The sequence below is a fragment of the Arachis stenosperma genome, chromosome 2 (genome assembly GCF_014773155.1).
Source record: "Arachis stenosperma cultivar V10309 chromosome 2, arast.V10309.gnm1.PFL2, whole genome shotgun sequence".
Lineage (NCBI taxonomy): Eukaryota > Viridiplantae > Streptophyta > Magnoliopsida > Fabales > Fabaceae > Arachis > Arachis stenosperma.
This window is the reverse complement of record NC_080378.1, coordinates 99,342,810-99,356,513: the sequence shown is the minus strand read 5'-3', so window position 1 is coordinate 99,356,513 and position 13,704 is coordinate 99,342,810. Positions and strand designations below refer to the sequence as shown.

The following is a 13,704-nucleotide window of genomic DNA, read 5'->3' as shown; positions in this document are numbered from 1 at the left end:
ATCATTTGAAAAGAATGGTGAAACTAACAATGTTTTGAAAAGTTGAGTGAAACCCTTAGGAATAAATATGAAACCAACCAAACATTTAGAACAAAATGTATATTTTACTCTTAAATAGATGAGAACCTTAATCAAATTCATGCATTACAAAATCGATTAATTTAAAACAACTGATGGAAAATGGCAACAATAATATTCCCATACACAAACATGCATTAATTTTATGCTTGGTTAAATTATAAGCATTTTGGTGGTTAATGCAAATCAATTTTGCCAATTAATAGCTGTGGAAACCATAACATGCATGTGAAGGGCAGAAGAATAAGACTTTGATCACTGGAGAACTAAATTCTATTGGGGTAACCATATATAACATACACATGGTCAGTTAGAAAGTTGTATAAAATCAGTATCAAAAGGTATGATGGAAAAAATTAGGTGTGAAATTATCACTCTTAATTTTTACCTGGGTCTTCTTCCACATGAATCTAAGACTACTGGATTCTAACTCCATGGCAACTAAACTTGCTTGATAAAATTTGGAAGGTATGTATTTGTAAGGAAATCCATGCCAACAAATCCATCTTATATTTTTTGACATATGTTCAAAATCTCCATCAAGTTGTACACTAGCAAGTTGCAGCAACCTCAGTCTCTTCATCTTATTAAATGCTTTTGTCTCCAAACAAAATGCATTGCTTCTTGGCAACTTTAAAGTCAGTCCCTCAATAGCTTTAGTACCCTACAAGATAAGATGAATAGAGAATAAAAATAAATGAGTACCTTAGGTAATTTAGAAGCCAAGTGGAAGAAATAGGTTCATTAACTTCTTTTGGTTTCCTTTGATGCCATTTTAAATAAAGACTTTTACTAGTAAGTGCCAGAAAAAGACTTTCAAGATTTCCAAAAAAATTGATAAATTTTCAAGTTTTTAATACATTGAAAACTTCAAAAATTTACTTCTATAAAAACTTTACTATTTTAGGAACCTTAACAAGTGGCCACAGAAAAAATAAAAATTTAAGAGATTTACAGGTCTTACAGTATGTGTTTGTAATACTTCAAATACTTCTTTTTGCAACCATAATCTGCTTCGCCTCTCTAGCTCTTTGGGTGATTTCTCACGGACTATTTCTCTTCCCATATCACGCAACAAGGCATGCATTCCAAGCCGATTATTACTATCAACAGTCACTAGGTTTCAATCAACAAGAACACTAATTCCAATTTCAGCGTCATATTCATCCAAGATATGTACTACATCATTCCGATCCATCCCGATAAAGAAAAAAGCTATGTCAAGGAATATTTGTTTTACTGTATCATCGTTTAAACTGTCAAAACTTATTCTTAGCTTTTTCTGTACTTTATCATTTGGAATTTTTTTTAGTTTTTCCAATAGGCTTTCCCACTCTTTTACATTCTTATCAAACAAAACAGATCCAATAACCTCAAGAGCTAGTGGCAATCCTCCACAGTATGCAACTACATCTATGGAAAGCTCAGCAAAATCCTCTTTGGGACTTGATTGTTTGAATGCATGCCAACAAAAATGCTCAACAGATTCATCATTGTCCATTTCTGACATTCTAGATATGTGGCCAACATTAAGCACTCTAAGTAGACTTTCATCTCTTGTTGTGATGATTATTCTACTCCCTGGACCAAACCATTCACGGCTCCAGCACAAAGCTTTTAGTTGGTCTAGTTCATCAACATCATCAAGTATAACAAGCACCCTTCTATGACGAAGCTTTTGCTGCAACATAGTTTTTCCAAATTCAATGCTATGTATCCTTATTTTCGTTGTTTTGTAGATGTCAGAAAGAAGGTGTTCTTGTAAATTAACTCGAGCAGTTATTAGTTCCCAGAATTCCCTAATATTCTCGAGGAAGGAAGAACCCTCAAAATCACGATGAATTTGATTGTAAATGGCTTTGGCAATGGTTGTTTTTCCGATTCCTCCAATTCCCAATATTCCAAACAGTTGAACATCTTTTGCATATTGGTGGTTTAGTAGTTTAATCACATGCTGCACACGAGATTTTACACCTACGGGATGTTGTGCAACAAATAAGAGTGTATCATCTAGCAAAGCAGAGATATCTTCAACAATCAAACTGATATCCTCACTTTCATTCCTATAAAAATGACAAATCAATAATGTACAAGAGGTTATCAAAAGAAGAAAAATTTTGTACGGAAAAAAATTGATATTCACCCAATATTTGAGTAATTGAGCATGTATGTGGAATAAAGGAAAAAGAAATAAATATTGTTCTTGCATTCATTCATGTAAGAGTCTAGGCAAGAGAAATGTTAGTTAAACAAAGCCTAAAGTCACACAGCCCTCTTGGATGTGTGAATAGAAAACTATAAAACCCTTTCAACCAAACTATAATTAATTATGACTTTCTTTATAGCTCCTTTTAAAATCATGTACATGTAACTAATTAATTGAATATGCCAAACGTTATTTAGGGAACTCTATATTGGAGAACCAAAGTGCCCTTCCTTGGCTAGGAGGCGAATCTTCAATGCTGCCTTGTAGCCAATCAAGTGGTGGATGCTACTGAAAATCAAAAAATGTTTTTACTTACACTTAGATTTTGGGAAAGTCTATGAAAGGGTTAGCTTGAGCTTTATGGACAAAGTGCTTTAGAAAAAATGGTTTTGGTCTATATATGTGGAGAAGTTCAATCTCAGGGTATCTAAGAATGAGTACCTTAGCTTTTAGGTGATGGTGAATGAATAGCCAAAATCTTGGTTTTGAGGTAAAAGGAGTGTTAGGGAGGGAGACTTTTGCTCCTCTCTGCTATTCACTTTAGTGGTAGACATTCTTAGATACTTGACCTCTAAGATAGTGGAGAATGAATTAGTTACAGGTCTGAAAGTGGGACATCCAGAAGGATTGTGGTTTATCACTCAGAATTTGTTAATGACACCATCATGTTCCTTGAGAATGATGACAGCAATACCTTTCTAAATGTTATCTCCATTCTTCAATTTTTTGTAGCAATCCTCTGGCTTGACGATATATGGTCCAAAGGTGAAAAAAAGGGAGGAGAATAAGAGAGAAGGGGGGGGGGGGGGGGGTGCTTATTACACAACATGTGTGAAAAAGGTTCACTGTAAGAAAAATATCTCATTTCATATTCCAATTTTAATTAGAAAAGAAATGTTATTTTATTTCTGTTAAGTTTCTTAATTTCAAAATTTGCAAGGAAGCAGCAAAATTTGTTCTCTATTTTCACTATATGATGAAAACATCAAAATATGAAATATATCGCACACCTCTTAGTTATGTGACGTCACTGTTAAAAATTTATTCTCAGCAGATTTCATTTACACAATTTTTAATAAAAATGATATACTTTTGTTAAGAGATTATATTAAAAAAATATACCTAAAGAAAGTAACATAATTAGTTCAAATGTTAGACTATCAAGCACAAATATCAATGAATATTTAATTTTAAGAAGAGATCAAATTACCTGGAATCTATGATCACAATTCCTGCAATGGAACCAATTTGATGAAGCGCTTTTCTCCACCTCTTCTCCTTGTCTCTATCCACTGAAAATCTTTTTAAAAGATCTTGAAAAGCTTCTCCAAATAGACCTGTTTGATTCCTCACATTAGAGGGATCTACACCATAAAAAACAGGCACAACCACCTGACCTATGGCCCTGCGACACTCCATTATGTTCTCCAGCTCTTGCAGACACCACCTTGAATTTGCATAATGCCTTGACAACACAACTACAGAAATTCTAGATGCTCTGATTGCTTGCAGTAGTGAAATGGAGATTCGATCTCCCCTCCGGATCTCGTCATCATCCCTAAAGACATAAATTCCAGCATTTGCAAGAGAAGTGTAGAGATGTGAGGTGAATGTTGCACGAGTTTCTTCTCCCCTAAAACTCAAGAACACATCATAGATCCATGACTGAAACGAGAAACAATAAAAATGCATAGCTTAGATACAAGAGACTATCAATTTTTCTAGTAATGTTACAAATAAAAACTATCACATTTGAAACTTGTTAATTTGTTACCAATCAGGATGCAGGAACCACAACCAAACTTACAAAGTTATGAAATTACTAAGAAGCAAAATGGGTGTTAAGTTTGCTCCTTAATGTAATAAGATGTTTCAGTAAATAAATTCACATCATAATTAATTGATAATACATCAAACATGTATCCTAAAGAAGCCAAAATTTACTCACCGCAGGATCTCCTCCCCTTTGCTCATAAATGACTTCTCTTCCCATATCTCGTAGCAAAACATGCATTCTAAGTTTGTTCATCTCATCAAATGTTATAAAGCATCGATCCTCAAGGGCTTTTATTCCATCTTTGGCCAAGTCTCCAAAGGCATTTAATGCTTGGATCACCTCTTCTTGATCCATCCCAATTAAGAAACAAGCTATATCAAGGAATATGGCTTTCTCTGTATCATTTAAATCTTCCACGCATTTTTTCAGAACCTTCTGCAGCACAGGATGAGGAGAGTCTATGAGTCCATCGGGAATACTCTCCAAGCTTCCAAGAAAATTGGAGCCAAGGACTTCCAAAGCTAGTGGCAATCCTCCAGCATAAGCAACTACATTTTTAGAAAGTTCATCAAGATATTGCCTATTAGACGCTTTTTTGAATGCATACCGATTAAAAAGCTCGAGAGATTTATTTTTATTCATTTCTTTCATTCTATACACATGGTCAACTCTATGATCCTGAAGTAGACTTCTATCTCTTGTCGTGATTATTATTATACTCCCAGGACCAAACCATTCACTACTTCCACACAAAGCATTCAACTGCTCCTTTTTATTCACATCATCAAGTACAAGAAGAACTTTTTTATTAGAAAGCCTTTTCTTTAACATCTTTTTTCCAATTTCGATGTTATCTATTCTTATTTTTGGTAAGTTGAGGATATCTAAAAGAATACGTTCTTGTAAATAAACATGACTTGTGTTTTGCTCCCATACTTCCCTAATATCTGCCAAGAAGCTTTTACCCTCAAATTTACTACAACTTTCATTATACATGGCTTTGGCAATTGTTGTTTTCCCAATACCCACCATTCCCCATATCCCAAGGAGAAGAACCTCCTTTGATTTTGAGTGGACCAACAGTTTACTGGCATCTTTTATTCGGTATCCTACTTCCACTTCATACTCAGCAATAAACAATTTTCTTGTGCCCAACAAGCCTCCAACATATCCGACAACATTCTTGATATGCATATCATTGTCACTCCTACAAAACATATATACTAAGACTGAGCTGCATAATGAATTACATAAGCATTTTTTTTCTTTAATAAAAGAAGAGATATTATTAATAAATGGATAGAATACAAAATATGGTGAGTATAACAGATCCTTGATAAGAGAAATAAAGGCAAAATAATTACATAAAATAAGCAAAGACTGAAAATCTCTCTGCATATCTAAGAGAGAATACCCACTGGATTAGTGGATTGTCTATCATTAAAAATGCCGGAGTTATGCTCCAATAAAATAAAACTTATAATGGCATATAAAGCACATTGCCACCAAGTTTTAGTCTCCTTCCTCCTTTCAACCAACAAAGTCTATCAACAGTAACTTATCAAATTTTATCGGACACAAGCAACAATCACCAACAATGCGAAATGAATTGTCCCATAAGAAGGCCGTCTTTGGACAATGTGAAAACAAATGTCACACTGATTTCAATTAGATTTGCACATAATACATATGTCAGGATAAATACCCTTGTTATCCCTCTGGACTAGCAAAAACATCATCAGTATCAACTATGTTGAGCACAGCTGTGCAAACAAAGGAGTTATTTATAGGGAGCTTTGGATTTCCAAATAGGCTTGTTTAGGTCAAAATGATGTAGCTGAGGAGTGAGTTAAAAATAAATGAAAATAAGATTTACAAGTGAATGAACCTGAAAGGAATCAAAGGATCAATAGACCACACTCTTTTGCCTAGATTAGAGGACACCATAATTGTATCCTACTCACAAAGACTGCTAATTCCGATGCCTCTCATTTGGGTTTCTAGAAAAGTGAAAGTTCCAAGCATTGGTAGTTTTGACTCTTCCCCAATGGAGAAGTTTCGAGTGGGGGAGTTATGTAAGGTAGGTAGATAGGTGATAAAGAAATGATAACTTAAAAGATGAATCTCCTACCCAATTATCCTACCCAGTGTTTGCTGTGTGTTGTATCAACTTGATTTCCACATCTCAATTCCTTTGAAGCACTTCATAAATCTTATTTAATAAAACCCTATCTGCTACTTGTGTTGATAAATGTTCCACCTGTGCTAAGTGAAACAGGAGTCAATGCTGTCTGTTTAGCATATCCCTATCTTGAAGCCACACTCTCATGCTAGAATAATACCTCTCCATAAAGCGCAGAGTTCAAAACATAGTACATTTGAAAACAAAGAGATCAAGAACATCCCTTCACCCCAAGCTCCACATGCATCTCTCAGTACACAACCAAAACTAGAGAGCTCTTTCCTTTAATAAACACTGGCAACACAATTTGCTTTAACTGAATTTGGGGGACAGATTCCCAATTTATAATCAAGGTAGATGTCAACAATATCCTTTTTTCTTCAAAAAACCTTTTTCATTTCAGATGCAGACTTTCGAGCTAGAAAGACCACTTTCTCAGGCAACCAAGACTCAATGGTTTGAAAATATCATTATTTCTGTCACGCCATACCCACCATAATCCAGAGTAAAATAAATAATTGCAACCCTTCATGTTCCTTTTAATCCTTTGTAACAAAATATTGGTTTGTCTTTCCATATGAAAACTAAATTTAGATTTTAGACTAAAATTAAAATGAAAAAAATAAAACATTCCATTAATAATTAAATTAATGTCACGGTATATTTAAAAAAGAAAAAAAAAACAGCAACAACAACAACAAGAACAGTTAAGCTCATAACCTACTGATTTTTATCTGCCTATCACTTTTAAGTATGCAAAGTTGCCGTTCAACTTTCAAAAAAAAAAAGAAATCGACTATGCTAATTGTATACCAAAATTAACCAACAAAGTCATCCACCAGTATAAAATACATGTTGGAATACAAATACACATTGAAAATAAATTAAAACACACATATATTTATACACAAATTTATTGGTAGTTGATTTTAGATTTTTAGTGTACCAGTAGCATTTTTGAAAAACATACCTGTTGAAACAGTATTTCCTAACGGGCCTGCTACACATACAAGCTTACAAGCTTACAAGTTGGCCCAGCCCAAAAAGAACTCACGCGCATGAAGAGAGATAACATGAAGCGTCAAAATCACGCGCTCAACACTCAAACGGTTACGTATGGCAGACTCTTCCACTTCTTCCACTTCTCAAAGCGCTTCGAAAACAACGAAACCCTTCCATTTTCGAGCGAAAATCAAAGTTCAAAATATACAACTCGTTGTTCGAAACCTCCATCAAAAGACCATCAAACTCTCCGTGAAGAATCTGAAGAGAAAACAAAGCAACAATACTCAACGTAAGTTCATTAAGATTCCTGTATATTTTACTTTTCTTCTATGTCGTTCTTCTAGGGTTTACTATTATTCTTGCTTCTTTGTTACACTGTTCTAAGTTCTACGTCGTTCTTCTAAGTTCTACGTCGTTCTACGTTGTTGTTCTAAGTTCTCCTGCTATTGTTGTTGATTTTTGGGGGTTTATTCCGTAGATTGGGGGGTGTATATTGCTTGACCTTGTAATGTGGCTTGATATTGAAGCATGTTTGAGGGATATCTAACTGATATATATATGGATGTATCTGAATCATATCTATGGGTGTATCTCACTGTTATCAATGGGTGTATCTTACTGATATCTTTGGGTGTATCTGACTCATATATATGGGTGTATCTTACTGTTATCAATGGGTGTATCTTACTGTTATTAATGGGTGTATCTGACTCATATATATGGGTGTATCTTACTGATATCTTTGGGTGTATTTTTCGTTTCAGAGAAAATGGCAGCAAGAAACCAAACAAAAGACCTTAAGTGTGCCACACATCTCCTAAGTGATAAGTTCAGAAACATGACTGAGGAGAAGAAGGCGATTGTGAAGGATCTCGGATTTGGTGGGTTGATGCACATCCCACCACTAAGGGTGGATCACCAACTATTAAGGGAGCTGGCAAACAACTTCAAACTTGGGGAGAACAGACTGAAAACAGGATATGGTTCTTTCCAAATAACACCAAAAATAATAGGTCATGCGCTTGGCATCAATGCAACAGGTAACTAGCTTAAAATTATAGGTGTATATTAAGTTGTTGCTTGGGTATATTTAAGTTGATTCTTGGGTGTATTTGAACCGACTTGGATACTTTGTTGTCTTCCTTTTTGTAGGAGATCTATTTCCTGAGAAAGTTGAGTATAAAAAACTTTCTGATGATGACAAAATAATTTTTAGAAGATTCCAGGGTAAGACCCTCAAAAGTCTTACCGATGAAATGATGGAAATCGGCGTTGGCAACGAAGAGGAACGCCTGATGTTCAAGAGGATATTCATCCTCTATATACAGATGGCGTTCCTTTTACCAACGACGATAAACAAAATATCGCCCGTGCACCTGGCCCCAATTTTTAAGATAGAGGGCATATCGGAGAGAAACTGGGGGGGGGGGGCATGTTTTGACCTTCATGGTCAAGGGCATCACAGACTACCAGGAGAAGAAGAAGAAGGCAATTGATGGTTGCCTCTTCGCCCTGATGATAATTTACTTTCATCTTTCAAAAAACAAAGGCAAGAAGAGGGATGAAAGACCACCAAAGCCCTAGATTGCCAACTGGACTAAGGAGCAGTTAGTGGAAAGAATGACTGCAGAAAGAGAGGAAATTTTGGTAAGTAAACATAATATGTTGGGTGTATTTTATTTACCTGAATGCTGCTAACTAAAATATCTTATGTTTCAGGGGATGGTGAAGATGGCAGAGACAAGAGAAAAAATGAAAAAAAAAGAAAAAAAACAAGAAATCAAAAAAACAAAAAAAAGGAAGGCGAGTCCAACATCGTCTTCGGAGACAGAAACTACTGACAGTGACACTTCTACCTCTGAGTCTGAGACTCAAGAAGACTCAGAGGATTCAGGAAGAAAACACCCCAGCAAAAAGGGGAAAAAGTAAGTACCATACTTGGGTGTAATTTCTTTTTCGAGTTGGGTGTATTTTGTTGATCACGTTGGGTGTATGTAGTTTATTAAGTTGGGTGTGTTTCGTTTGCTGTGTTGGGTGTATATTGTACATTCAGTTGGGTGTATATTGTGCATTCATTTGGGTGTATTTTTAGTATATTCTAAATAATGATTCTTTGCCTTCCAGAATGGACTCCAGAAAAAGAAAGAAGAGGCAAGAGGACTCAGATTCTGATTCAGAACCTGAATCTGAATCAAGTGATGAGTAATGTCCTGAAATTATTACTCCTTTCTTTTGGCTTCATTATAAAGATTTCGTGTCTTAACTGAAGTGTCTATTATTAACTTATAGGAGCGAAGAATCATCACCAGCGGAGAAGGAAAAGAAAAAGAAAAAGACAAAAACAACACCAAAAAAGTAAGCACTTCTTTGGATAATATTCTGTGATAAAATTAATTTTTTATTTCTGATTGGTACTCTTTTTTTTCCACCCAGAACACAACCAAAAAAGAAAAAAGTTGTTGTGGAGGATTCACCTCCTGAAGAAGATCAATACTTTGATGGGTACAGTACCTCGTAAGCTATATTACCGTCTATCATCGTAATTATTTTTGTTAACATCTTCTTTTATGAATATAGTGAGAGATATGAAATATCAAGTGACAAACTAGATGAATGGCTAAGGGTAAACGTTGATAAATCTGCTGCAGAGGGGTATGTCTTGCTGGGCTGTCTATTTCAGATTTTGGTGTATTTTGTTTGCTAATAATTGTTTCTTGTTTCGCAGGGAGAACCAAGCTAACCTGCGATCGACAGAAGGTCGCTATGTGTCCTCTGAAATGTAAGAAGCTTTATTTAATAAAATCTTGTTATCATGATTTGGGTGTATTTTGTGGAACCATTTGGGTGTATTGTGTGGATCAAGTTGGGTGTATGTTGTTTACTAAGTTCGGATATTTCGTTTGTTTTGTTGGATGTATATTGTCCATTCGGTTGGTTGTATCTTGTGCATTCATTTGGGTGTATTTTATACCTGTATCTTATTTTGTCTGAATAACATGAAATCTGTTTAGAATACCGGCTGTGAACTTGGGAAGTGATGAACCTTCCTCTCAAGGACGCATAGAACAGAGTAGTGTAAACCAGCCGTCACAAAGCATGTAATTTCTCTTTCAAATAACCGTTACTTTTGTTCTTCTATTACCTTCTACTTCTAATTCTGTATGTATTTTTTTTAGAAAAAAAAAAAGCCCTTTATTATTTTATTCAAGAAAAAAAAGGCAGCAAAAAAAAGCAAAAACTGCAAGTATGTAAGTTCTCAAAAAATAAAGTCTGTCTTCTTTTTGAATTGTTCGGGTGTATTTTTTGACCTTCTTTGGGTGTATTTTAGGTTGAGTCCGACTGATTTGAATATGATGGTTGTGAGGGAACAAACACCGTCGGAAGCGCTTGCAGTGTGAGTTTTCCAAGAATATTTCAACCTTATAACCTTATTATTTTTAAATACGTTGTTAACCTTTCATTTTTCTTCTTGTTTAGAGTCCCGATCCAGGTTTTTGTGCCGGCATCCCAAACAACCACTGAGACAGATTTTGAACCAACCCCTATGCTACAGATTGAAGGGACTACAGAAACGTAAGAAATAGTATTGAGTGTATATTTGTTTGGAGTTTGGGTGTATATTAGCTAACAGTTTGGGTGTATATTGTTCCTGATTAGTTTCTTTTACGCCGTGATTAATTTTTTGTAACTGTGCAGCACTCCTGAAACCCCCAAACAACTTCAAGAGACCACACCCACGGTTCCCCCAGCTCCAACTAAAATGTAAGTTCATCAGACTAAAATCAATCTTTGCTTATCATCCGTATATTCTTATTCTTACTCTTATTCTTATACATCATGACGCAGTCATCCAGCCGCAGAAGACGCTGCTGCCCTGTTGATGATGGCACGGACAGCAACCTATGTTCCTAAAACAGATCCAGGGATGCCATCATTCAGCCTTGGATTGACTGATTCAAGCCAGGAGGGGGCGTCAACGCAGGAGACAGAAAGGGAAAAATCTCCAGAAACTGCAAATTTGCTAGAACAATTAGACAATTTGGTCCAAAAATTAGCAAGCAGTGCGGCGAAGGGAAAAAACGAAAGTCCACAAATTCAAAGGGAGGCTGGGGGAGAAAGTTCTGCAAAGTTTGAAACTCCTGGGGGAATAAATCAAATTCCAGATGATATGAAACAAAAGTGCTACATCTGGGGGACGAGACTAAAGGAAGACACAGATGGCAATACTAACGAGTATGAGGAGATGTGCACTCTGATTGGCCAAGGAGAATACATTTTAATGAGAATGCACCTTGCATCCCTCTAGACAAAAAGTGATATAGAATCTCAGGTAATATTAGAATAACATTAATGTTTTTACACCAAAGTCAACTGCAATGTTTATTAATGTAAAATTGATTTCGGCATATATTTCTAGATTGTATCTGCCATCTGCCTCATCCTCAACCAGAAAAATGAAAAGAGGTTTCAATATAAACACAAATTATAAACTGTTACACCCAACGCAAGTCTGATAATTTGCGTTTATATTGAAACCTCTTTTCATTTGCATTTATATTGAAACTGTCTGTGCTGTATTCAAAATGTATGAATTACATGTACTAAAATATGAAGAAAAACATCAAATCAAATATACACCCATAACCTGCGAATTTTTACAGCTTTTGTTCTATATGTATCTATATATGTGTCTACATGTAAATTGTGAATTAACAAAAATACACCCAAAAGAACAGTGCTTTTACACCCATATTCTCTAAAACTATACACCCAAAGAGTTATCCCCTGCTGCTGGTATCCTGAACTGATAATTCATAACGTGTCCTTGATATTGGCTGGAATTTGAATGCACCGCTGATGCAGCATCAAACAGGTTTATCTGAATATAACACTCACACATTAGATAAACTATTAACGAGAAAAATAAATTCAATCGCCACAAATTTAAAGAACGTTACTTTTACCTCGCTTAAAACTTTTGTCTTCTTCTTTTTTGTGGCATTTGCAATCTGTTTCTCCATCTTTGAACCTAGCCTGTTTTTTGGACGTCCTCTTGTTCGAATCCTTGGCGGGCTTTGAAGCTCGTTAACGGATTCCAAGTTGGCATCTTCGTGGGATAAAGAAGATGTCCATTCCTTTTGGCTTTTAATGATTCCATCTCGGCCATGATGTTATCGTACGCACGGTGCAGAATTGCAGTCAGCTCCTCCGATTCGGAGGCAAATTCGCAAATATTTTGCGAACGAAAAACCAATTGGTCGAACCTCTTGCTTCTTGGCTCCATTAGTGGCTCGTCGTGGCTGCTCTTGATGTGTGTGTGTCGCCTCTTTACCTTCTTGCTCCATCGTTCCAGTATATATCTAGGGGACACTTGGCTTACTTGTTCGAAGCTTAACACGCTTAGTGCGTGACGGCACAGTATCCCTCTCGACTCGAATAATAAGCATTGGCATTTTACCTCGGCTGCAACTAAGTCGTAGGTAACCGCGAACTTGTTGAATATTGAGCTGGAAACTTGTTCTCCGACTTCGTATACTGAATAGCCTAGAGCGGAATTCTTTAATATGGTGATGCAATTCGCCTTTCCTCTGAATTGCGCTTGGACTTCCCTAAACTTTGCATGAGTGTACGCATCTTGAAACTGAGCTTCAATGGAGGATTTGGTTGCACACGGTATGACCGTATGAAAATCTGCAGCATCTGATTCTCTCTCTGCTTGCTCTCTACTTCCGAGGCAATTATCGTATTGTTTGACGAACTGAATAAGCGAGCTGTTCCGGGTGATGTACTTGTTAAAAAATGAATGCATGCTCTCGCTCCTTTGTGTGCTTCTCATCCCTGCCCAGAAGTGGTGATCCAGATAGATAGGAACCCATATGTGACAGTCTTCGTACAGATCTGCATAATACACCCAAACACAGACTGTAAATACACCCGAGGAAACATGCATTTTACACCTCTGCTGCAGATTTTAAAAAGACATTACCTGAAAGCTACTTGTTGTCCGCAAGACCAAAATTCAGCAGAAAATCGTTCCAATTCCTATCGAATGAGTCTTTGCTATGAGAGTTCCAAACAACATGGCTCATTTCTTGTTCAATATCGGCATGTCCCTTGTACCCATTTAATTTGCTTGGAATCTTCTTCATGATGTGCCAAATACACCAACGGTGAACTGTTGTTGGCATACAGGCCTCTAAAGCCCTTTTTCATTGAAGCGCACTGATCAGTGAGAAACCCTTTCGGAGCGTTTCCTCCCATGCAACGAAGCCAGCATTGAAATAACCATTTGAATGATTCAATTTCTTCGTTCTTCATCAAAGAGCATCCGAGAAGTGTTGAGTGACCGTGGTGATTGACCCCGACAAAAGAACCACAGACCAAATTATACCTGAAACAAATTACCATGGTCCAGAATGCAAAATCATTAGGTACACCCCAACAAATGCTTCGCAT

At 36.2% G+C, this 13,704-nt stretch overlaps 1 protein-coding gene across 1 annotated transcript; it reads right to left on the bottom strand.

Moving 5' to 3' along the window:
- Nucleotides 1–1,201: 1,201 nt before the first annotated feature.
- Nucleotides 1,202–7,251, bottom strand: LOC130963262 (disease resistance protein RUN1-like). Its single transcript, XM_057889394.1, has 4 exons — nt 7,214–7,251; nt 4,233–5,268; nt 3,495–3,949; nt 1,202–2,141 (listed from the first exon to the last, which is right to left on the bottom strand). Exons 1-4 carry the CDS (start codon nt 7,249–7,251, stop codon nt 1,202–1,204), a joined length of 2,469 nt encoding a protein of 822 aa, XP_057745377.1.
- Between the last annotated feature and the right edge of the window lie 6,453 nt (nt 7,252–13,704).